This window comes from Balaenoptera ricei, chromosome 2 (assembly GCF_028023285.1).
Source record: "Balaenoptera ricei isolate mBalRic1 chromosome 2, mBalRic1.hap2, whole genome shotgun sequence".
Lineage (NCBI taxonomy): Eukaryota > Metazoa > Chordata > Mammalia > Artiodactyla > Balaenopteridae > Balaenoptera > Balaenoptera ricei.
The window spans coordinates 114595814-114620533 of NC_082640.1; the positions used below are offsets into that span (position 1 = coordinate 114595814).

General features: G+C 57.3%; 2 protein-coding genes across 3 annotated transcripts; both read right to left on the minus strand.

Moving 5' to 3' along the window:
• Positions 1 to 1740: 1740 nt before the first annotated feature.
• Positions 1741 to 15650, minus strand: TGM1 (transglutaminase 1). Its single transcript, XM_059913969.1, has 15 exons — positions 15588 to 15650; positions 14612 to 14917; positions 14275 to 14463; positions 13025 to 13273; positions 12511 to 12629; positions 12296 to 12403; positions 11690 to 11864; positions 11158 to 11296; positions 10927 to 11030; positions 8406 to 8494; positions 7741 to 7894; positions 7352 to 7633; positions 7046 to 7206; positions 6576 to 6712; positions 1741 to 2132 (listed from the first exon to the last, which is right to left on the minus strand). The coding sequence occupies exons 1-15, from the start codon at positions 15604 to 15606 to the stop codon at positions 1919 to 1921; spliced, it is 2445 nt and encodes an 814-aa protein (XP_059769952.1). The 5' UTR covers positions 15607 to 15650; the 3' UTR covers positions 1741 to 1918.
• Positions 15651 to 18115: 2465 nt separating this feature from the next.
• On the minus strand, positions 18116 to 24010 carry RABGGTA (Rab geranylgeranyltransferase subunit alpha). Of its 2 annotated transcripts, none has more exons than XM_059913970.1 (17): positions 23924 to 24010; positions 23555 to 23609; positions 23266 to 23376; positions 22759 to 22883; positions 22379 to 22566; positions 21916 to 22119; positions 21520 to 21603; positions 21349 to 21431; positions 21158 to 21259; positions 20950 to 21055; positions 20805 to 20856; positions 20545 to 20633; positions 20307 to 20395; positions 20098 to 20214; positions 19345 to 19458; positions 18991 to 19078; positions 18116 to 18330 (listed from the first exon to the last, which is right to left on the minus strand). In XM_059913970.1, exons 2-17 carry the CDS (start codon positions 23555 to 23557, stop codon positions 18182 to 18184), a joined length of 1704 nt encoding a protein of 567 aa, XP_059769953.1. In that variant the 5' UTR covers positions 23558 to 23609; positions 23924 to 24010; the 3' UTR covers positions 18116 to 18181. The 2 variants fall into 2 exon arrangements, with proteins under 2 accessions (XP_059769953.1, XP_059769954.1); XM_059913971.1 differs by lacking the exon at positions 23924 to 24010 and adding an exon at positions 23758 to 23844.
• Positions 24011 to 24720: the final 710 nt, after the last annotated feature.

Below are 24720 nucleotides of genomic sequence, written 5' to 3' on the forward strand. Positions count from 1 at the left end.
GAGGGAGGATGGTGGCTTGGACTAGGATGGAGCAGTACTGGTAGAGAGAATTAGATAATAAATGATACAAAAAATTTAATGTATAGAACACCACATGGTAACATGTACTATGGAGAAAAAGAAAGAACAAGGGGAGATAGGAAACATGGAAGGTGCTGCAATTTTAAAATGGAATGGAAGAGAAGACCTTAAGATGGTGGCACTTAAGCAAGTCTTGAAGGAGAAGAGGGAGTGAGCCATGGGGCCATGTGGGGAAGAAGCCCTCAGGCAGAGCGCAGCCCTGCAGAGCCCCTGGAGCAGGAGTGTGCCTGGCGCTGTCCAGGTAGGAAGGGGCCGGCGAGCTGGATGGACTGAGCCGGGGGAGGGGAAGGGGAGGGAGGGCGGAGTCACAGAGCACTGCAAGGACTTTGACTTTGGGGGAAGCCAGTGGAAGGTTTTGAGCAGAGGATTGACACGATCTTGTTCACCTGCTTGTTCCAGCTGCTGTGTGAAGAACAGGGTACCAAAGGGCAAGAGTGGAAATGGGGAAATGATTAGGAAGGGGGTGCAACAGTCCAGCTGAGAGATGAAGGCAGCTCGGGCAGGATGGTAGTTGTAGAGGAGATAAGGAGTGGTCAGATTCTAGACACCTATGAATGGGAGGTAGAACCAGCAAGATTTGCTGACAGATTGAATGTGGGATGTGAGAGAAAGAAAGGAGTCAAGGGTGACTCCAAGAGTTTGGGCCCAAGAAACTGGAAAGATGGAGGTGCCATTTACTGATGTAGGGGAAGATGTAGGAGGATATATGCTGGAGGGAGGTCAGGAGTTTGACCTTGGATGTCTTATACTTGGGGTGTCTTTGAGACATCCACATTGGACATCCACATTGTAGAGATATTGAGAAGGCAGTAAATATACAAATTTGGGGTTCAAGAAAAATATACAATTTTGGGAGCCAGCGGTCCTTAAAACCTCGAGTCTGGCAGAGCTCACCTTGACAGAGTGGAGCTGGATGAGAGAGAGCCTGGGGCGGAGGCCTGAGTCACCCCAACACTGGAGTCTGAGCCGATGCGTAGGCACCAGCTGAGGAAATTGAGGACAGCCAGAGATCCAGGAGGACCAGGAGGGCGGCCTGGAAGCCTAGCCTACCATCCAGTCTCTAAACACGATGCTTTCAAAGACTATTTAATGCTGTAGGAAAATGCTCACCACAGGTCATTTGGCCGGGGCGGGGAAGCAGCATATGAAACACAATGTTAACAGTTACTTTCTGTACATGGCGGGGCTTGAGGATTATTGTTATTTTCTGCTTTATAATTTTCTGTATCTTCTTAATGCTCAACCCTGAACACGTATTACTTTTGTAAAAATTCTTAGACAAGGATATTTGAAGATCAATATTGGAAAGTGGCTTCTGCTGCTCAGAGAGAACTCCAGCCTATTTCTACCTCAAACATGTGCCTACAGAAGGGACTTTAGGTTCTTCTTTCCCACAGGGGGTGCTGTGGAAGGGGCAGTGCCACTGAGCCCAGGGAGCTTCCGAGGGCTTTGGTCAGCGGGTGAAGACTGGGCAGGTAAGCGCTGGAGGCTGTCCTGACGCCAAGCGGCCCCATCTCAAGAGCTGCTGAGTGGTACCACTGCTGACCTGCCAGCCATGCTTCTCAGACCTAGGGGCGTCAGAAATGCCAAGGGCATCCCCAGGATAGGCCATGGGGCTCCTTGGCTCGGCATAGACTGACAGATGGACAGAACGGCAGCTTCATTAAAAAACAGTTTATTAGCATCTGTGCAAATGAGATCGGTTCTTCCCCAGATGCCCCGGTGTCCCCACCTGAGGCCCTGGGGAACCGCTCTGCAGCGGGCCCCTATCTTGAGGCAGTGCCCTTGCTCATCTGACTCCACTCCCACTGCTCCTGGCCCAGGGCTAAGCCCCACCTCAAGATGCCATAGGGATGGTCTCCCCTGAGCAACCGTTGCCTCTAGTATCTGAGGAGTCCCTGCCACCAGCGGCCGGGGCCACATCCACCTGGATGACCCCATGCACCTGGGAGAGCTGTGGGCTGTCCAAGCTGGCGATGAGCTGGCGGGATCCTGATCTCACAGGCACGAACGTCTGGCGCAGTGTCACTCTCTTGTCGCCCCCAATGTCCCTGTGGGAAGAGACAGGATCATAGACCTGGGGTGACCGAGGGTGGAGTGGGGAGTAAGGGCTGATGGGGCAGGCAGGAAGGAAGAGCAGCAGGTGGAGCCCTTCAGGCATTTCTGGGCTCAGCTGGAATCTCCACACCCAAGACCTAACCTACTGACTGGAACAAAGCCTGAACCCCAAGGCCACCTCTGCAAGGCTAGATCAGTGGCCGCCCACCCAGCTGCTGGAGCTGGAAATCTCCTCAGCATCCAGGACTCCTCCCTCCCTGCTCTCACAAACATCTGGACAAAGACCGAGGCACTGCCTCCCCTCCTCTCCATGGCCAATGCTCCTGCCCCAACCAGGTCAGCCCCAATCCCCGCAGGGTTTCCAAGGGAGACTTTGGGGCTCAACACAGTATTGCCAAATACTTTCAGGTTTGCCGAGGAAGAAGGTGGAAGAAAATTAATCATCCTCTGCTACGATCATATTTCAGGATGTTATTAAAAAAAAAAAAAAAAAGAACAGACAATTGGCATCTTTAAATTAAATTGACACACATTCGTGTGTGTGAGTGAGAGAGAGAAACATGCTGGTGTGCACACACACACTACAGTGTCTTTATTTTCTTCCTTCCCATGGACCTCTGGTCCCAGACCACCCCTCTGGGAATCACAATTTCACCAGCCTTCTAACTGGCCTTCTTGCCTCCCATCTCATTTTCCATTCTATTCTCCAAGCATTCAGAGGTGAACTGAGCCCTTCACCGGCTTGGCTTCCTCGGTGCTTATGAGATAGATGAAACTGTAGCTCCCTAACCTGACACACAGGCTCACTCTGAGTCACCCTGCCTGCCTGTGCCACCTCATCATCCCCCCATTCCTCCTGCCCACCAGCCCCACTGAGCTCCTCCCCTTCCCTGAACTCACCTCCGTCTTCATGCTTTGCCCCCAGGCTGCCTCCAGACCCAGCTCACACCTCCTCCTCAGTGAGGGCTCCCTGGAGCACCTCCTGCCCTCAGGAAAATGAATCTCACCCTTCTCTGAGCTCCCCCAGCAATCTGCACGTGTGCTTACGCACTGACTGTGACTGCATTTATATCGCACCTTCTCATGCCTGTTAGCATCTGTCCTTTCCTGCCTCTGCCTTAAACCTTTACCTCTGGCCCCTGCTCAACCTGAGCCTGCCTTGGGGACCGTCTCTGGAGCCAGACTCTGTGCAAACACCACAGTCCTCCAAGGGAATGAGCCAACACCCCAACATTGAGGATGAGCTCTCCTTGGGGCAAAACAGCTTGGAGCCTGCTTCCAAGGGGCGTTCCTGGACCACTTTGTACTCCTTCTTCTACCATTGTTAACTGTGTGGTTTAGAACAAGGTACCAGTCATCCTCACTTTCTGGTGTAAAATGGAAGCGAATGTAAAATGAGGGGGTGGGATCAGATGGTCTTGAAGGTGCCTCCAAGCTCTATGAAGGTGGGAAGCAGGGGAGACAGGGAGGTAGATATCTATAGCCTACCTGTTAGGTTATAGACTTAATTTCTAGACTTCCTATCATAATATACAACTTGAAAATAAGTCTAGAGACTTCCCTGGTGGCGCAGTGGTTAAGAATCCGCCTGCCAATGCAGGGGACATGGGTTCGAGCCCTGGTCTGGGAAGATCCCACAGGCCGCCGAGCAACTAAGCCCGTGCACCACAACTACTGAGCCTGCGCTCTAGAGCCTGCGAACCACAACTACTGAGTCTGTGTGCCACAACTACTGAGGCCCGTGCGCCTAGAGCCTGTGCTCTGCAACAAGAGAAGCCACCGCAATGAGAAGCCCGCCCACTGCAACAGAGAGTAGCCCCCGCTCGCCGCAACTAGAGAAAGCCCGCATGCAGCAACGAAGACCCAACGCAGCCAAAAATAAATATATAAATAAACAAATTTATTAAAAAGAAAAAGAAAGAAAGAAATTAAGTCTATAACTTAGCAGGTAGGCTATACTCTGCCTGGTTACGAATCTGCGCTTTTAATTTGTGCTCACTTTTCCATCGACGCAGGTTAAAGGTTGTTTGGGTTCAGATCAGCCTTTAAAAGTCTATTTAACCCATACTATAATTGAACTGTACTATTTCAGAGCCTAGCCTTTATTTGTAACATTATTTCCAAGAGAAATTGCTCTCCAGATTCCAGCTAGGGATGTCAAGATCTCTTCCTACCCTGGTCTTAAGAGTCAGGCGAGACCTTGGCTGCACCCCAGTTTGTGAGTTTAAGCTGAGCACGTCAGCTGCTAAAGTTGGAATGTGCCCATAAATGAGTGCAGGTAATAAAACCAACTCCCTGGCAGGACATCAGAACTTAGACATCCAAATTAGCATTGTCCTTCAATTATGTACTGGTTCAACCCTGTTGAACATTTGAAAAAACTCCTCTCACATTTTCCTTCACAGCCATTTAAAACCACACACACATCACACACACCCACTTGGGCACGCACGCACGCACGCACGCACGCACACCCAGACAAGTCACTGCCCCTCCTTTACAGCCAAGCTTCAGTTCTGATTGAAAAGGGCGTTATGACCCACCTTGTTCACTTACCTTATTAATTAGTCTTAATTCTAAATGACTTGAGGCTGTTTCCCCAAAGTCAAATCCACTCCCTTAGAAGACCACCCTAAGGACATTCTAGAGAATATGATTCAGGCTCTGGGGGAAATTCCTGAGAAGGATTTGGAGCAGACTTCCAGCTTCCCCTGGTGACTGCTTTGGTGGTGACAATAGCCATCTGAAGGAGTAAGTTCTGGAATGTTTATTAAGGGGCCGCTCAGCAGGCCGGGTGGCACAACTTATGCCATAATGGGGCTCCATACCACAGCCTAGGATGCGCAGATGAGAGTGAAGTGATGCCCGTTTTGGAATCTAATATATCCGAGCCAGGAGCTCAGGGCTCTCAGCTGTCCTGGTGGCCCTGGCCTGGGCTCACAGCAGCTGAGGAGCCACAGGATGTCCAAGGAGGACCTGCCTTGAGAAACTACCATCTAACCCTCTCACATACTGGTGGGAAGACTGGGACCTTTAAGTGGGGGGAGACTCACACAAGCCCCACAGCTGAAGAGAGGACCTGGGTCTCCATCACTCAGTGCAGCGGTCCTTCCCTTATTCCCAGGCAGGGGCAAGAATCAAAGATCTGGTGGGGCTGCTGAGGGAAGCCCCGCTCTGGGGGATCCCTCAGAACAGGCGAACCTCCCTCTGTCAGCTGCAGGTGAGAGACACCAGCAGGTGAGCTGTCTGGGAGTTCCAAGCTCCACTCTCTAAGCTGCCAGAGATCCTTTTAGGGCGACAGAAGGAGAGCACTCGTTTGTGATGTGTCCCATCATCCAGGGGGCCGGGCTGGGGCAGAGATCAGAACAGCAACCTTTTCAGCTTTGGCCTGTTGGCGAAAGTGGCAGCCACCACCGGGCAGAGCCTGCTGTGTGTGGGGAGAGGGACGGGCAGGGCGGGCAGGGACCCTCTGCTTCCTCACCCAGCCCCCCCCAGCGCATGCTGTCCCTTTCCCTTGGGCGCTCTCTGTCGAATGAGGAAAATTCCTGCCCCTGTCCCCAGAAGGCTGAGCTTAAAGGTCAGCCTCTGGCCTTCTCTGCTTTCCCTCTGTGCTGTTCCTGCATGCGTGGGTCTGCGTCAGAGATGGCAGCACAGGCCCAGGAACACGACTGTGGGCACCGGCCTGGCCCAGAGCCTCACGTGGCTCGGGATCAGGCCCCGGCAGGCTGGGTGAGGGCCCCGAGGCACAGGGCTCTCGCCTTCGGAACTGCTGCTCGGCCCTCATGCCACCACGCCAGCAACAAGCTTGAGAGCCTGTGCTCTCACCAAAGCGAGAGGGGCCGAGCCTGCCCCTTAGGAGCTGTGAGGCCCTGTGAGACGCGGCCACCGGCTGCCCCGTCTGTAAAGCGGGGACAGCTACCAACAGAACACTAATGTCGTGCCGAGCACCATGCTGAGTGCTTTACGGGCAGCGTCGCCTCTGATCCTCAGAGCCAGGCTTATCGTTATCCCTACTTTACAGGTGAGAAAACTGAGGCGCAGAGGAGATCAGTCACTTGCCCTGGGGCACACGGCCCAGGTGATGATCTCTAATGTACTTTAAGGGGTTTTTGTGGTCTCCAGATGAACTTATATTCCTGAAAGTGCCTGCTCAACTCCTGAGTGCTGGGCGAGAGTAGTGACGAGTTGCTAGTGATTCCTATGTGAGTTTTCAGCTCCCTAACGAGCCGGTGAGGCAGGGTGGGGACACCACGGAGCACTGCCCACAGCAGGCCTTTTAAGTGCTGCGTGGGCTGAACTGAGTCAGGAGGTGCTGCTGGCTGGCCCCAAGCGACAGACCTTACCATCCTGACCGAGAGAGGAAGCAAAGCTGGGACCCACGCCGCCAGGAGGCAGGCAAGGGCAGCGGCAGGGGAAGGAGGAGGGGCCGGACTCACCCAGCATTGAGGGCCTTGGGTCTCTGCAGCCCGGAACCCTCGAGCCGGAAGACAACGTTGGTGAGGGTGACAGGCAGGGGGTTCTGGAAGACAATCTGGACCTCGCACTCCTGGCCAACCACGGCTGCTCGCAGTAACTGAGAGAAAAAGAGGCCCCCATCAGAGCCCCTGGCCAAACTCACGGGACCAGACGCTCCCCCAGAGAGGGAGAGCTCCTTAGAATCAAGACCTCCCTCAACCCATGTTTCTGCCCCCAAGAGAGGGCTCTCCCAAAGCCAGACAGGAAACTCCAACCCACTCTCCAGCTGCAGCCACCACAGAATCAGGGAAATGAGATCTGATTTTCCAGAGGAGGAAACCGAAGCCCAAGAGCCCAGAGCTGGTCCCTGACCTCCTCCTGCCACAGCTCCTGGCCCAGTGCCCCCTCCCCTCGCCCTCTGATTTCCCCCTGCCCCAGCCAGCTGCTCTACCGTGAGGGAGAGGTCCGGGGTGCGCAGACGGAAGGTGTGCTGCTTGGCCAGCACCTGCGTGTTCTCCTTGACGTGGCCCGAGACGTTAAGCAGCATGGTCCCCTGGTCCACGAGGTGGACCCGGTACTCCTTGTAGGCCACGGGCATGGCCGTGCGCTCCGCTGTGGGGAGGAGGCATGGTGTCACTGAGGCCAGCTTCCCCAGACTCGGCATCCTGGGGTCTCCATGTCCCCAGCCCCGGGGTGCCCAGCCGTGGGGCGGGGGGGGGGAGGGGGGAGGGGGCAGGGCTGGGGAAGGAGCACTTACAGGCCCCTGGCGCCAGCACCACTTCCTTCTTGCACTCCTTGAAGACAGACCCAGAGACGCCGGTATAGAAGGTAACAGAGAGGTAGAGGTGCAGCTTCACAGTCCGGGGGCTGCTGCTGCAGTTGGTCAGCACCACACAGACGGTCAGGTCCTGCCCCATCACTGCGTCCTGCGCCTCCACCTGCAGGGCCACATCCTCAGCCGAGTCCCGGCTGGCGTACACGTTGGGTTTGCTGCCGTGGGCGGCTGCGGTCTCCACTGCCTTCCGCTCTTCTTCTGAGCCTGGGGGTTGAGGGTCAACGGTGAGCTTACCACTGCCGCTGGCGTTGGCGAGTGCTTGGTGGGAACCCTTGGCGTGGACGGAGCTGGCCAGGTTGGGGGGCTGGTACCTTCCGGGTGCTTATAGATGTGGGAGACCTCTTCCCGCATGTTGGAGCCAACGGCCTTCGTGACGACGAGCGAGCCGATGGCTTTCTCCTCCACGTACACGACCTTGAAGCTGCCGTCACCTTGCCGCTGCCAGTAGATCTTGTCACTGTTCACCTGTATGGGGCGTGTGTGGGGTGTGAGCCGGGAGTGAGTGAGCCAGAAGGTCTGAGGGTGGGCCTGACCCCCAGCTGCCTTCCCTGGATCCTAGGAGCTGCATGGAGGGCTAGATCCAAAGGTTGGGAGCTTCCTGGAAGAGCCAAACCGGGAGACCTTCCGAGCTGAGCCAGACAAGGCCAGAGATGGGGGAAGAAACTGGTCTGGGAGGCTCCTTACAGTGTATTCAACATTAATAACAGTAATTCCTTATGCTCGTTCGCTGACTCTGTGACTTATAGAGCAGCTTCATACCCATTATTTCTTTTGATCCTGAGCACAGGAAGCATGGCAGCCATTATTATCCCCCTTTTAACAGTTGGGGAAACTAAGACTCATAGAATGAGTAACTTGCTCAAGGTCACACAGCTAGTCGGTCGGTGGTGAGATAAGGACCAGAGAACCCAGGGCCAACGCCAGTGCCCTGGTCTCCCCAGGCTGCCCACAAAGGCACCGGGCACACAGGCCTCACCTCAGCAAAAATGAAGGGCGTGTCATACTTCATGTAGACCAGGCCGTTCTTGATGGACTGCACAGAGCAGGGGCCACAGCAGAAGATGCCTAGGGGAGTGAGGGTAGCATGGGGGTGAGAGATCCAAGGAGGCCGAGGGGGACCCCCCCCAGACCCTGGGCCCACCCATCCAGGCCCAGCGCCCACTGCCTTGGGTCAGCTCCCACCGGTCCAACTCAGGGAGGTTAAACAAAGGAGCACACACGTTCTATTTGGCCTCAGTCATTGGTGGGGCACAGGGGGACACGGACAGCCGTGGAGACAGGCCTGCCTTGCTAACCAAATTGCTGGCATACTTCCTCTACCGGCTGAAGCTTCATGTCAGCTGTCTGTAACCCCCTGAGGTCAAGAGCCATCCTACATCAAGACAAACCCAGAGCCCACCGTGGCTCTGCTTGCCGGCTGGGAGAGCAATGACATCACAGTCACCATTCCAGAAAGATCCAGAACAACTCTTCAGCTCTGCAGCCTACTGTGTCCTCTCTGTGGGGAGGTGAGAGGGGAGCTGGTGGGAAACAGAGTCTGTCCTCAGTGTGCTCAGGAGGGTTTTCTGGAAGAGATGGGTTGATACGGAGGAGGCTTGGCAGGAGAGGACACAGAACAGGAAGTGAGGGCCATCCAACAGGAGAGAATCTTAGAAAACATCTCGCATGATAGTCTCCTTTTACACATGGGGAGACAGGCTCAGTGAGGCAAAGTAGATGCCAGGATCTCCCAAGACAGTTGGATACAGAGAGAAGGAAGGAGTTAATACTTAACTGAGTAGCTACTAAGCTCCAGCCATGCTGCTAGTCTACTATGACTTCTCATTAGATCCTCCCAACCACCCTGTATGGCATATATCATCCACACATTACAAACAAGAACACCAAAGCCCGAAGGTGAAAGGAACTTGCCCAAGATGACGTATCTAAGAAGTGATCAAGCTAGAATCAAGCCCAGGTCTGGCTGGCCTCAGAGCCCCTGGCTGCCACCCAGCCCACCACTTCCCAGAGTGGGGACCAGAACTCAGATCTCCCGGTGTCCTGCAGGCTGTTCCAGCGTCGCAGGCATCACCGGGGTTGCACAACTCAGGGGGCACCGTTCACAGAGATGACTGAGGGGGAGAGGTCTGGCCAGAGACCAGAGGAGGAATGTAGGCTAGGGGAAGGCTATCTGACCCAGGGTGAGGAAGGGAGAGGTGGCAGGGGTTGGGGGGAGAGGCAACCGGAGGGGCAGGTGGGGCTGCCTGGGGCCAGAGTATTAAAGTGGGAAGGGTGTGCGGGCCCTGTCTGAGAACAGCACGGGAGGTCTAATTTTTGCAGAAACGTGCGTTGTGGAAAAGAGACTAGTAGGTTATGTCGTCAGTGATTACTTCTTAGGCTGGACTGGGTTACAGAAGCTGTTTTCTCCTTTGAACCTATCTGAACCCTGATTTTTTCATACTGTACGTATAACTCAGTGGAGCAGTGGAACAGATACGAGAGGAACTTGGTAAAAGCGAGAACATGTGTCGAAAGAGAGGAAGTCGGGGGCTGGGTCTGCTCTGCTGCTGACCTAACGCTCTGGGCCTTAGAGGAACTCCCAAACCCAGCTGATCTGCAACATCACCAGGAGAACTTTCAAAAACACAGATTCCAGGCTTCCCTGGTGGCGCAGTGGTTGAGAGTCTGCCTGCCAATGCAGGGGACACGGGTTCGAGCCCTGGTCTGGGAAGATCCCACATGCCGCGGAGCAACTAGGCCCGTGAGCCACAACTACTGAGCCTGTGCATCTGGAGCCTGTGCTCCCAACAAGAGAGGCCGCGATAGTGAGAGGCCCGCGCACCGCGATGAAGAGTGGCCCCCACTTGCCGCAACTAGAGAAAGCCCTCGCACAGAAACGAAGACCCAACACAGCCATAAGTAAATAAGTAAATAAATAAATAAATAAAAATACAGATTCCTAGAGTCTATTCCCTGAAGGTCCAACGTATCAGGTCTGGAGTAGGATATAGAAATTTCCTTGAAACAAAACAAAACAAACCACCTGAGAGAGGATAGGGAATTGTATACTTTATGCTATACAATTCTATCCTTTTTTTTTTCCTTCCAAGCATGTTTTACTTAAAATAATGGCTTTTTAAACTTTAAAAGAATATATATAAATAAAAGGGTCCTTCAATTAATTACCTCCAGGATATGTAAATAAAAAAGCAAGTGGGAATAGTGGATTTGTCAGGGGAGGGAAACCTCTCATGGAATTCTCTCGAATCCTTGGACTTTTGAGCCATCTGAGTGTAATAATCATTACAAATAAATAAAATTTAGGCAAATAGTTACGCAGAAAGGTAAAAACAAATGAAGGGCCACATGGTGATTTGCCCTGATGAGTCTGAAGAACTGCGGGGTTACAGAACCCGGCTCGAAGGCCCCGTCCGGGACGCTGTAGTTTGGTATCCTGGCTGGGGAGAGAGGGAGGGGCCCCAACTGGGGTTCAGGAGCTAGCCAGGGCCCTGCCTCACCACTGCTGGTCTCCTGGGGTGTGGAGTCCACAACCTGCCATCCATCGAAGCCTGAGGGCAGATCCGGCCTCTTCATCCAACAGTCGTTCCACACGTGGAAGTTCCTGGATGGACACGGCCGGAGGGCTCCGTGAGCTGCCCACCCCCCCAGGGCCTCCCCAGCATACCCCGGCGCCCAGGCCTCGGGTCACCAGTCCTCAGCAGGGAAGGGCAGGCCGGCCCCAGCCTCACCAGATGGAATCATGGTTCAGGTGCTCGAGTGGCTTCATGTTCTCGTCAAAGTAGATGTCCATGGTGAGGGACGTGTCTGTGTCATGCGCGGAATTGAAGTTGGTGATGGTACGGGTGGCCAGGCCCAGGCAGCGCAGCACTGTGCGGAAACCAGGGTTGGGGTTCAGAGCCCGCGGCCAGGGCAGGGGTGGGGGGGGGGCAGGTGAGGCACGAGGTCAGGAGTAGCAAGGGGACAAGGGCAACTGGGTCAGGGGTTGCTAGGGTCAGGAGGGCACTGAGCCAGGGAGTGTTGGGGGTTAGGGGAATCCAGGCCACCGGCCTCGCCTTGTCCCTAACTGTCCCTTCTCCCTCCTCTCCTCTAGGCCCCTCTCGGTTGTTGACACTAATTAATGATAATTAAGGCCAGCCTACCAGCCACCCCGCCTGCTCCTACACCGCAGCCACAGCTGGGCTGGGATCGTGAAGGCGGAGCCTGGCTTCCCTCCCTCCTTCGTGTAGGGCCCAGGCCACTCCTGTCCCGTCCCTCCACTACCTGTAGTGGTCACACCGGCGAAAACCCAGCACTGGCCGTAAGGGACAGGGCGGCCGTTGCGTAGGTAGCTGAGTAGAATCTCCACGCTGCCCACCCACGCTGATGGATTCGTGCCGCAGGAATAATTTCCAGACCAGTTCCCAATCAGGATGCCATTGTCATCCAAGGAATTCACCTGCCCAGGACAGGATGGGATGAGGCAGAGTTGGGGGAGAGGCTCAGGGCCTGCCGTGTGGCCCCCGGCCCAGCCTCTGACCCTGCAACCATCCCTCACCCCTAAAGGCTTCAGGGTCCAGTAGCAGCCTGAGCCCCTCTCAGCACTCCCAGAGCTCTCTGCCCACTCCACCCCCATCCTGGTCTGACACAGGAATGTGAAGGCTGGGTGTGCCAAGTTTGGGGTTTGGCCCTACATTACACAAGAGCTGGAATGGGAGCCAGGAAGGGGAGGGTTGGGGGGCAGGCGAGGGAGGGAAGAGGAGTGAGACCACTTCCCACAGTACCCTTTGCAAGAGCAGGGACAGAATCAGGAAGGGTAAGAGTGTGGGGTGGAGCAGGGGAGGCAGCAGGCAGACACACAGTAGGGCTCAGAGACGCGAGTGTGCTCACCATGGCAGAGACGACCCGGCAGACACTGATGGGGTCCCTGCGGCCTCCATGTGGCATGCCCCGCCGGTCCAGGATGTACAGGCAGGCGTCCAGCACCCCCTGGTCAAACTGGAGGGAGGAAGGGCAGAGGTGACCCCTAGGCCAGCACCTGCTCCCCTACCCCGCCCCACCTGCCTCTAGTGCCCCTGAGTGCACGAGGCCCCAGCCAGCCGTACCTGGCCATAGTTCCAGGTCCGCTCGCCAACCTGTGCTTCGGTCCCATAGTAAATTCTCCCAGACTCGTTAAGCACGTACTCCTGCCGCCAGTCCTCACGGTCCACGTACACGATGTCCTCTGTGTTCCCAAAGCATATATGCCTGGTCCCCTCCAGCCCTCTCCCTGAGTCCCACCTGCCCCTGGGCTGATTCTGCAGGACTCATGACCGCAGAGGAAGAGCAGGAACGCCTCTAGCCTGACAGCACTGCTCCCAGGACGGATGCAGTGAGCATGACAGAGATAATGAGAGGTGGGTGGCTGTAACCCGGGCCCTTCCCCAGGAGAGGTGAGGCTGTGTGACCTTGGGCTGGTCACCTCTCTAGGTCCTGGATCTAGGTCCCCTCACCTGGACAATGGGAGGCTGGCTTCTCCTAGGGCTAGGTACCCAGGCACGTAGCCAGATCCTAGGAAAGGAAGCCCTGACCTGCCCTCCCCTCCTGTCCATGCCTTGCTTCTGACTCCAGCAGGCTCACCTGGGCACCAGGGATTGAAGAGGATGTAGATCTCATTGCAGGGGTCAAAGGGCAACTGGAACTCGCCAGCTTCTGAGCGTGTGCAGACCGTGAACTGAAACTTGCCGATGATGGCATTGGGGCAGGTGTGGACGCGTAGGTTCAGATTATTCCCGCTGGACTTGGTCACCTGGGCGTTCCAGCCTCCACTGCCCCCCTGGCCCACTGGGATGATCACGTGGGTGCCCTTGCCCACCTCAGGGTTGTTTCCTGGAGTGGGGGAAGCATTGATTAGCTGCTGCAGCCTATCTGAAGTGGGGGGAGGGGGATGGTGCCTTGGACTTCTCCCAGCCCCACCCAGAAAGTGTATGAGCCAGTGAGTGTGTCCCTGAGTTGGACCATCGCCTGGGTCAATCTGAGAGCAGCTCTGTCCCCACCCAGTGTTTGCCCACATGTCAGGGCAGAGATCCAGTCCAACATCCCAAACCTGTTCCCTCGACACTTAACTCAGAGGTGACTAGAAGAGACCAGGTCACCGTCACGCTCTCCCTGCCTGACTGTTCCAGCACCTGGGCTGGAGGAGCAGAGCCACCCTGTCTGGGTCCAGTTGCCCCTACCCCGTGTGAAAGGGCAGTTCATATCCTGAAGGTCATCCCTGCCTGCTCCCTGGGGCTGCAGCTTCCAGAGCCCAGGGCATCCTTGCTGGAGGTGGTGGGGGTACCTGGGAAATTACAGGCTGGGGTGGGCAAGGCTAGGCCCTAATCAAAGGGTACAAGGGGTCGCCGGCCCCCTGCGGCAGCATAAGCACCAGCCTAGGCAGTCAGTAGCCACCAAGCAATGCAACGCGGGAGGCACCTGCCCTGGGCCATGGGGACAGAGAGACCGAGAGACACAGTGGGACAGAGCATAGAGCCACACCCTGAGGAAGGAGGGCAGACCCAGAAAGAAAGACACACAGAGGCAGCAACACTGAAGGGGATGCTGTACCAAGCACCTGAAGAAAAAGAATTTTGAGACAGATACCCCTGGAGGCTTGAAGAGGGTGAGCTTAGGAAAACAGGGACACCAAGACCCTCCCTGAGGTACCCCTGGGGACATACTTACATGCTTGCACCTGCCTTATCTGGCAGGGGCGAGGAGTGGGGTGAGTGAGGAGCCTAAAGATGCCCCTTTGACCCTAATACGAGGGCGGGGAGCCCTGCTAGGCAGCCCCCTACCCCCACTCCACCCTGCCCAGGACCTTCACCCCTCCCACTGCGCGCTCCACTGACCGATGTACAGCTCCAGGGTGACATGATCGGACGACTCATAGGGACGAGACAGGAAGAGGACCATGTCGAAAGGCTGCCCACGGCGGATAATCAGCTCATTGTACTCGAACTCGTTCGTGTGGTGCTCTTGGCGATTCCGGTCCGAGGGTGAACTCAGCAGATCCACACCAGTCACCACCAGCATTCCCTCTGCAAGGCCAGAGCTCAGGTTCAGTGAAGCCCCGTGGGGAGTCCGGCCCTGCATCATTAGCCTCCCAGGCCCCCAGAGACGCCAGAATGAGTCTCAGGCCCATTAAAGCATTTTGGCTCTCAGATAACGAGGACAGGTGGGCCTCACCTTGGATGGTGCCATCTCTAGCTGTGGTCGCAGTGCTGGGCTGGGGGTCGGGTCTTCGACCCCCGGAGCTGGGCCCTCGATCCCTGAAGTTAGACCCTAGGTCTCTGCGGGACTCAGGCCTCCGGTCGTCATCTATCGCATTCCGGCACGAGCAACAGCCACAGAAGCGAGTCCAGAAGGAGCTGCCCCCTTGGCCAGCATGTCTGTCTGGCTCTGGCTCCGCCTCTGGAGAAGGTGTCACAGGGGGCTGCCAGGTGTTTGCGCCCCAGCGGCCCACATCCGAACGAGGACTGCCCGTCGTCATGCCTGTGTGGACAACGCAGGGAGGCTCTGATCACTCACACAGACCTCCTTTACCCCTACAGGATGCCCCAGTCAGCTCACCCAGAAACCCTCCATCCAGAGAGCTGATTCAGTCCCAGCCAGATGACTGAGGTGATCTGATCTCGACCCTGAGATTCCCTCAGACCCACCCAGAGACCTTCCCCAAAGACTCCTTTCAGACTCACCTAGAGAAACTTCCCACATTACAGAGACGAGTCTTTCCCCTCTCACCCGCACACGGACATCCACCAAGCCAGGTGCCCGATCCAGAAAGCTGCTCACGGACGCCTCCCAGGAAATGACACTTGTCACACCCTCAAGGTGCAGCAGCACAGACCATCCCGGGCCTGCTCCCTCCACCTGCCAGCTCCTCAGTCTGGAGGTCCAGAGCTGCCTGCCTCAAGGACCCATTTCTTAGGCGGAATCCCCCACCCAAGCCTCCTTGCATTACACAGGCAAGTGACATTCACGACTTGGGCTCCTAACATTCCCCACCGCAGGTCAAACACCCACACGGAGCTGCCCGGAGGGGCGGGGCGGGGGCAGAGGTGCCCCAAGCCGGGCTTCCCAGGTGCAGAGTCTCGGTGTGTGGGGAGCAGCCTCACTGGGACAGGCTCGGGCCGGCTCGCACCCCACCTGGCCGGGTCCTCACCTGATGAAGGTGCTGCCATCTCTGGGTGGAACAGGTCGGGACTGATGGGACTGGACTGACAGCCGCCGCACGAATGGAAAGCTTGGGGAGGGCGGGTAAGTGGTTTATGAGGGGGGAGGGTGGGGCCAGGCTTCGGGGAAGAAGGGGGAGGGAGGTTGCTCCATCCTCGAGGGAGGAAGCCCAGCCTCTGGGGGCTGTTTCCGAGGTAGGGGTGGGAAATGAGGCTAGGCCGCACCCTCTTTCCCCTTCAAGGAACCAGGAACCGACTGGAGGCAGGGTTGGGCCCGGGCTGGGGAGGGGGCGGGGGCGGGGTCTGTCAGGGCTGAAGTTGGAAGGCTTTGATGAGATCACCCCGTCCGAGGGATGCTGACTCCTGCCAGACTGGGTGCATCAGAAGCACCTTCTCCTCGGTGGAGGAGGTTGCGACAAGTGTCATTTCCTGGGAGGGGTCCTCGAGCAGCTTTCTGGATGGGGAACCTGGCTTGGTGGATGTCCATGTGTGGGTGAGGGGGAAAGAATCGTCCCTGTAATGTGGGAAGTTTCTCTAGCGCGATGGGGGCAGGGAGGGTCCACCCACACCTCTATCCAGCAGACTCGCTCTTCCCAAGCTCAGGCTGCCCGCCTCTGACCCTGTGAAACTGCCCACCGGCCTGGCTCTGGGACTCGTCCTGCCCAGGGAGGTCCCAACATCCCAAGCTGGTACACACTGGTGACATCAGCAGCCAGGCCCTCCGACTGGCTCCACCAGCCAGCCCCCACCATCCATCTGTCTGTCCCTCCTTCTTCCTCTAGCTAGGCCACAGCCCCCAGCATGAGTGAGCTGCCCCCTGATTCCTGTGTCCCTCCAGGTTGAGGATTAGGGGGGTCAGAGTAGAAGCAATCTCTTTGTTTTCTAACCGCCACCCCCCACCCCCCAAACCTAGGGGTCTGGAGGAGGCTGAGGTCTTTGCTCTGAGGCTCAGGTGGGAATGAAGGCCCCCTTCCCCAGGCTGCAGAGTACCCGCTTCTCTCACTGAGATGAAAGTCTGGTGAGCTGGAGGCCAGGGCTCTCCAACCTGGAATTCTTCCTGGGAATCCTGACCAACCGGCTCCAGGCACCTGCCCCAACTTCACCCTGACACTGGGAGAAATGCCAGGGAGGCCACCAAGAGAACCCCAAGGCAAAGAAGAGGTCAGACATCTTCCGGAAGGCTGGGACCCTGTTCCTGGGGTCTCTTCCTTCCATCCCGCTGTTGTCCCAGCTCTGTCCATGGGACCCTGAACAGAAGACAGTGAAAACAGGGTGGGCAAGGGGACACAAGGAAGCTGACTGGAGGAGATGCTGAGTTTGGTGATGCATCAGGCAGGGAGGTGGCTTGGGGAGTTGGGACACAGGCTCCAGGACCGGGCACAGAGCCCTCCACATCCCCGTGACCTTTTCCTGTGCAGGTCTAAGTCCCCAAATCCTCCAGCACACTCAAGAGGATACACTGGCGGAAATCAAAATTCCAGGCAGGTGTGAGCCAGGTCAGCCAAAGGGCTTCATGGAGGGGCTGCCTGTGTATCGCTATGGGTATGGGAGGGGCAGGGCCCTGAGAGTCCGGTTGTGTGTGAGCACATGTGGGTCCAGGTAGATTCTCAGGGAACCAGGAAAATGCCTTGTCACATTCTCTCCCTCTTGTTTCAATCTTTCTCTTTCCCCACCCAGCCAGGTTTAACTCAGTGCCCTCACCCCTGAGTCGCTCCCCTTTCCTCCCTCCGGGGAGGCTCAAGTGCCTCAGGTCTTTCAGTCAGGACAAGGTATGTGTATGTGTGTTGGAGGGGGGACCATGGGAAAAGACACCGTCTCGGTACCTCGGGAGCTGGGGCCAGGCTCTGCCCAATCCAGAAGCAAGAACATGAATCTGGAATCCCAGACCAAGTTGCAGAGACAGCTCTGGCTCCAGCACTTGAGCTCAGCAACCTTGGGTGCATCTTAACAGCAGTTTCCTCATCAGTACTATGGGCCTAATCGTCTCAGCCCTGAGAGCTTGTGAGGACCAAATGGGATCAAGGACTTCCAAGGGCTCTTTATCCAGAGCATGCTACTCATGGGGACTGACAGTGTTGCTGTAAGAGAGTGGAGCCAGGGTGACCTGGCCTACTCCTCCTGGGAAGAGCTTTCTCAGCTGTAGTGAAGGAGAGCCAGGGCAGACAGGGCATCTAGAAGGGGCACAGGTCACGGGAGAAACTTCTACGAGCCCTTTCAGTTAGAGAGACTTCCAGCTGCTTTGTGGTCCAGCCCCAACCGGAACCTGAACTCAAATCTGATTCCAGCCTGGAACTTAGACCCAGCCCAGCCCCAAACCAGAATGTAGATTCAAATCCAGCCGTTGCCCTGATTCTGCCCCAGATATTGAGGCTTTGGTTCTCCATGACAGGGAACAGCAGGACTGAGCATAAAACGAGAGTAGAGGGGGTGAACTGACATACCCTCACTCTCTCCCTTTCCTTTCCAGGATAGGTAGCGGTAGTAATGATGGTGGCGGCGGCGGCGGCTTAGCAGCCTTTGGGGGCCTCTTCATTGTTTATTCAGTTCCAATAAGTTAAAGGGCAGGGGGCGGGGGCAGAGTCTCTTAGGTGAGGCTGCTGCGAACTGAAGGCAGCAGCTCGGCCAGATGCTCCGAGATGCCCACTGCTTGGCACAGGGGGTTGCCCTGCAGGTTGAGGAGGACCAGCCTGGGGCAGGAGGCAAGAGGCTGGAGCACTGCAGGCTGATGGAGGCCTTGGGCAGGAGTCAAGGAAAGCTCGGCAGGTTCCTCCAGATCCACGTGCTCCTGTGCACCCGTCACCGCTTTCCCTCAAGAACAGGGACTGCTGCCTAGCAGCCTGCGTGGTGGGCACCTTGTCCGCTTCCCCGGAGGGCATGAGGCTCTAGACTGCAAACACCAGCCCCCGGGGGCCAGGCAGGAGAGGCTGACTGGATACAGTCCCAGAAGGAGTGGTGGAGACTATGGCCAAGGTGAAAGCTAGCCCCGGATGCAGAGGCACCCATGATCCACCAATTGCCAAGGGCTGCCAAGTGGAAATGCAGGCTAGAGGTTGCTTTAACTTCCATTTTTTAAAGAAGAATCAGGATTCTAGATTTTTTTAAAATATGAAACTTCCTGATTTTAAAAACATGATGCGCTACCCAAGAATATCTGTAGGCTGCTGGTTTGTGAACTCTGGCTTGAGGAAGTCACTTACTTCCATCCTGCAAAACTCTACCAGTACAAGTCAATGATAGCCTCATACAGCGCCAGGCTACCCTCTCTCCTCAGCTTAGACAGCCAGAGCCCCCTCTCCATGTCCAGGGGCACACCACTCTGCTTGCTGTCTGTCCCTTCCTGGTGCGGCACCTTGCACTACCTGCTGTCTGAAAGGCACCCAGAAGGAAGGATACGGTTGTTGCACAGAAAGAGCTCCTGCAGCCGGGGCAGGTTAGTGACACCGTCCAGGGACTCGATAGTGTTGTCATTGGCCTGCAGCACCTGGGGAGCAGGCAGGGCAGGGAAGACAAGGCAGGGAAGGCAGCTGTCAGCCTGGGATTGGTACAAGCAACTGGAGAGCCCAGGGTGATCAGCTTACAGTGCATGGAAGGGCTCCTGGGGTCAGGCTGGGTGACAGAGGAGAAGGCAGGGGTCATCTGTGGGGTCTGGGAGGACCTGGGCATCTCTTTGTAGGGTGGGCAGACTTCTGAGGTGGAGGAAGGGGAAAAGGACCAGCCAGGACAGTGACAGAGGAGTGAGTGCTTTACCTCGAGGCAGCGCAGGGCAGCCAGGGCAGGGGGCAGGGCTCGGAGACGATTGTGCGACAGGTCGAGGTGAGTGATCAAGAGCAGCTGCTCCAGGTGGCAGAGCACCGTCAGATCCTGAGAAGGGGGGATGAGATACCCAGCGAGACCTGGGGGAAGGTCCTCAGCCATCGTTTGTCAGGCACTTGCCCTGTGTGCCCCACACAGGCCCTTGGGGACCCCAGCTGAGGAGAAGAGGGAGCAGGTGGGACGCTCACCTCACCACCCCTGGCAGTACATGCTCCATGTCAAGGACATGGGAGAGACCTGAGCCCTGGGGCTGGGGCGGCCAGTGGAGTGGTGGGAGTGGGGCAGGTACGGGGGATGGAGCAGGGCGCTGGGATAAACACAGACACCGGTGGGAGCGGGCCTGGTGAGTCTGGGATCGGCTGGTGGGAGCGAAGGTGGGCAGCGGTGACGTGTTGGGGAGACTGACTGGGAAGGACTAGAGAGGAAAAAGAGAGTCTGGAGGGTTTGTCAGAAAGCTCTGGAAACTATTCAGGTTTTAGGCGTCGGGGCCTGCTCCAGGGAGAGAAGCATGGGAATGAGCTGAGGAAGAAATGTCCAGAAAGGCACGTGCGACTGAAGGAAAGCCAGGGGCATGGTGAGTGTCTCGGCTGAGGCCCGGGGAGCGGATACAAAAGCCGGCCAGGTCATGAGGAAGACGGAGGCCAGCTAGCGGGGCGAAGGCCGGGAAGGCGCGTGTGCAGTCCCTACCTTGTGACCAAGATGCAGCACGCGCACCTCCGCGTACTCCATCTTGAGCACGCTGTTCTCCAGCAGGAACTTGCTTCGCAGGTCGTCCAGGTACGCGGCCCGCATAGGGTCCACGGCCTGGCAGGGAGAAGGCACAGAGAATGCATGTCAGCGGCCCTCCTCCTGCCCGCTGGGCCTCCCCCTCGCCGGTTCCCGTGGACCCGACTTGCCTTGAGGGTCTGGAAGTATTGCAGCGTCTCCTTCTCATACTGCAGGGGGTCCAGCGCCCGCATCAGCAAGATGATGGTGAGCAGGCACCCTGGGGAGAGGGCGGGGGAGAGGATGGTCTCTCCTGGATCCTCCTCTGCTCCCATCCTCTGGAGACCCTTCCCGCTCTCCCCAAGGGCCCCCCACCCCCCAGAAAGGGGCCTCCTCAGGGGAGCGGGAGCTCAGGGAATCGGGCCTCACATTTATTCTCAGGCTCCAGCTCCTGCAGCTCCTTACAGGATTCAAGCTCAGACTGTAGCACCGTGGACTTCTCCACCGACAGCTCACACCTGAGGGTGGGCAGGGTGGGGGAGGGGATGATGCCCCAGCCCTGGGGTACTAGTCAGCCCCAGTATCCAGTCTGAGATCATCTGCTTAAGCCCCCAGCCTCCTGCCCAGCTGCCTGATGCCCAGAGTCCAGAGCCCCGATCCTCGTCTGCGTGCTTCCCTGTCATCATCACCTAAAGAGCTGTTCATCCGTGGCGGAGTCCCGGCACCAGCCCTCTTGGCGGCCTGTGAGAAAGAGCAGGTGGTCGGAGGGGACACCCATGATGGGAAGAGAGGGATGAGGGCTGCTGCCAAGGGGGGAGGTGCGGGCTGTGTCACCTTTCAAGAGCACACACTCCTTCTGGGCATCGCCTGCTGTCCAAATGACACGAAATGTATGTTGGGGCAACTGGTTGTTGAGAGAGGTGGCGGGCAGGTCACAGAGCTGGGAGCATGGGGTTAAGAAAAAGCCCGGCTGCACCACTTTCCTGACAGTCCCAGCCCAGCCCTACCCCAGCCTCCACTCTGCCCACCAATCCTGGGATACCCAGACGTGGCTAGGCCGGTTCCTGCCATCTGGGGTCCTCCACGCCACGGCCAGGGGTGACTCGTCCACCATGAGCAGCAAGGTCTCCGTCCTGGAGCCCACCTGGCACGGGGGACAAAGAGAGACCCGTCACTCCAACAGCACCAGGCCCACGATCCACGATGCTCTCCGGCAAAAGCTGCAGGACTCACTAGGAGGGGCCGGGAGAAGGAGACAGTCAGACAGGCCTCATCCCGGCTCACGTGCAGGCAGCGCAGGGCATCCTGGGGATCCGCTGGGGGAAGACACAGCCTCAGGTCTCCTTAAATATTCTTCCATTTCTTCTAAGCCCTAATCACCCAGCTTCTTCCCCCACTGCTCACCTCGTCCCAGGAGCCAACGATGGTAGAACCAGGCACTCTGATCATTGGGGTCAGTGAAGAAGGCGTTCTGCACCAGCTCCAGCTCTGCAGGAGCCAAGGAGGCATGGGGTTGTGGTTAGGACCCTGCTTGGCTCCTGGCCGCCTCAACATCCCACCCTCACCTTGGAGTTCCTCCAGCCTGCAGTTTCACCTATAGGCTGGCCTTGCCCAGGGGCTGCACATTTCAGTTTTATCTCCCCCATTGGACACTTGGGCTCCCTGCAGCCAGGGACTGGATCTTATGCACCACCAGAGCCAGGCAAGTTCCCGAGCGGCAGGTTCAGGAACAGGCCTAGGCATCAGGGTTGGAAGGGTGGCACTGCAGAGTCCTCCCCAGCACCCCCGGACTCTGCTTACCTTTGAGCAGCACATCCTCAGGGAGGCGCCCCTGGGGTCCAGAGTCTGGCTGCGGATGCAGCTGGGGCAAGAGGCAGGAGCGGTAATGCCAGGAGGAATAGTTGGAGAAGTTCCGGGTGATGAGGCTGTCAGTGAAGGCTAACTCCTCTGCAGGGGGCACAGCTGCCTGTGCAGCCACAAACCGCCGGTAGTCCCAGCAGTGAACTGGGGGGAAGGGCAGACAGCACATCTCAGAAGCAGGGCAAGAAAATCTCCCCGGCTGGTACCCCTGGAGTTCCCTCGGAGATCCTGAGAAACACCTCTCTGCACTCCACGGAGGATACATTTGGCTCCATCATCCCTTCTGCCATCAGCTCAGTGGGCCCATCCTGGTCATCCCTCCCCACTCTGGGCCTTACTGAGGCCCTAGTACCAGAATGTGGGGCAGGTGAGGGCTGTAGGGACAGAATCTGCAGGCACGTACAGTTCCGCTCATCAACCTCGAGGAAGCGAGCACACAACTCCAGCTCCCGGGCCCAGTTGGGCTCTGGCAGGCGGCCCAGCAGCCAGCAGCGGTGGTGCCAGGTACCGTAAGACTTGGGGTTCACCCTCAGACAGCTCTCCAGGAAGCCCAGTTCTGCCTTCACCAGAGTGGCCAACTCCTCGGGGGACCTGCACCCAGAGGGGAATGGGGGTCAGGGCCCTCCAACACCCAATCTCAGCTCACCCCTGTCTTTCTGCACCCAGCCCTCCAGTGCCCTCTGCCTATGCCCCTGGCTGCCCCACTCTTCCTCCAGCCCTGGACCCAGGCAGGGCAGGGGCAGAGCCAGGGCCATCTTCCCGGGGCTCTGAACCCCTACGCACTTCTGGACCTCCAGCCGCTGGAGCACCTCTCGGCGACAATTCCAGAGGGTGGCAAAGTCAGGGTTGGCTCCCAGAATCTGGCTTGTCAGTTCCAGCACTGATTCATCCAGCTCTCCAGCCTGGCGCTGAGAAGGTAGATAGCAGGGTCAGAGAGATCATATCTTTCTCCTGCTACACGGCTAATAACATAAATACAACTACCGACTGTTCTGTGAATGCCATACTATACTATAGGTACTATACAAAGCACTTTATGGGTTTACATGTGTTCTCTCATTTAATTTTCACAACAGCCTTATGCAGTAAGTGCAATTGTTAGGCCCATTTTACAGATGGGCAAACTGAGGTCCAAAGAGATTCAGTAACTTGCCCAAGGACACACAGCTAGTACCTGATAGAACGCAGATATGGATCCAAGCAGCCTGACTCTAAGGCGCAGTTCTTGGCCTCAGTGCTAGACATACTAAGGGAGCCACTGTGGGAGGGGACTACCTCTGAGGGTCCCACCTTCTGGAAGACAGTCTGGGTGGCTGACTGGTATAGCTTCAGCTTCTGTTCCCGCTCTAGCCTTTTGGCTTCCTCTTGCTCTTCCGATGTCTTCACCTTCAGGCGCCCGTGCTACAGGGATGGGCGGGTTGCAAGAGTGCAGGCTGCCTTGCAGGGGCATACCCACCGGAACCCCCACTGCGGAGCCCCAGGTTTATATCGGGCAACGGAGGCAAGGCCCCACGCGGGGCAGGGGCAAGGGCAAGGGCGTGGGCATGCGGAGGTGAGGGGCTGGGCTCAGGGTTCTCACCATGGTGCTGGCTCAGATTCAGGGCAGGGGCGGGGTCAAGTGGTGCCCGTGAAACCTGGGGAAAGACGTGTCAATCATGGGAGCCCCGCCCCTGGTAGCCCCACCCCTAGATGTCCCCAGGAAGCCGCGGGCGAGCCGGGGCGGAGACCCCTGGGGTGTTAAGGGGTTCTGGGACAGGCACTGCACGTCCAGAAGGCACCCACCCGGAATGGGACTTGCACACGTGCAGCCCTGTCCACAGCCCGATCCGCCGGAGCCGGGCCCGAGCTGGGGCACTTAGGTGATGGGGACTACTCCGCGCCCAGAGGCTGTCGCTACCCGCCCGCCCCACGGCTCCCAAGCACTGCTGGCCCCCGCCGGCGGACCCACCTGTGCTGGGAGGAGGCGTGCGGGACGCGGAGCTGCGAGCCCGAGCGCTAGCGCTAGCTAGAGCGGCGTCACGCCCCGGCTCTCCGAGACGCAGCGCCCTCTGCAGGCCTGGGGAGGGGCTCGCGGCAGAGCGGGCGGGCTCCGGAGGCGCCTGCGCAGGATCTCTGCGAGCCCTGTCCGGGAACGCCAAGTCCCTGTTAGCCCTCTGGTGTGTAAGAGTGTGCAGGCGTGACTGTGGCGCGCGCGGGAAAGCAGCGCGGGGTGCAATTCCAGCCACCTACTCAAACGGCGTTTCATTTGAAAAGGTTTCCCCAACAGCCGGAAGCCCACCCTCTCAGCGCTCCACTAACCTCTCTCTGGCCGCACTCGCCACCTCTTAGTTGCTAAATCTAACTGATGGAGTTTCCTCTCCTTACCTCCACTGACCTCTGCAGCATTTGACGCTGCTGACTTCCCTAGACTTGACACCCTGTCCTGGCTTCTCCTGCACTTTTGCCCCTCTCTGCTCATCTGTTCACCGTCTATTCCCCTAAATGTTGGTGATATCCAGGGCCCTTTCCTCACTGCTTTCCACTTCACACACTGCTTCCTTGGGAGAATGTTCACAAATCCAAGCCTTCAACTGCTTGGAGCTGGAGCTCTCCAGAGCTCTGTCCTGGGCCCACAGATCTTCTGGCCCACACTTTGTCTGGGTGACTTCATCCACACTCATGGTTTTAATTGCCATCTGTAAGCTGATGACACTTAAATTTATATCTCCAGCCCAGATGTCTTGCAAGCTTTTATAATGGAAAAAA

What these genes read in the sequence shown, in the direction of transcription:
- TGM1 (XM_059913969.1), bottom strand. An exon ending in GGACCTGGAACTATGGCCAG is followed by an intron (nt 12,404 to 12,510) that starts GTACGGCTGGCT and finishes TCCTCCCTCCAG; the next exon opens with TTTGACCAGGGGGTGCTGGA. An exon ending in GGTGCTGGCGCCAGGGGCCT is followed by an intron (nt 7,207 to 7,351) that starts GTAAGTGCTCCT and finishes TCCTCCCCACAG; the next exon opens with CGGAGCGCACGGCCATGCCC.
- RABGGTA (XM_059913970.1), bottom strand. An exon ending in TCGTTGGCTCCTGGGACGAG is followed by an intron (nt 21,432 to 21,519) that starts GTGAGCAGTGGG and finishes GTCTTCCCCCAG; the next exon opens with CGGATCCCCAGGATGCCCTG. An exon ending in TGCTGCATCTTGGTCACAAG is followed by an intron (nt 19,459 to 20,097) that starts GTAGGGACTGCA and finishes CCCCCTTCTCAG; the next exon opens with GATCTGACGGTGCTCTGCCA.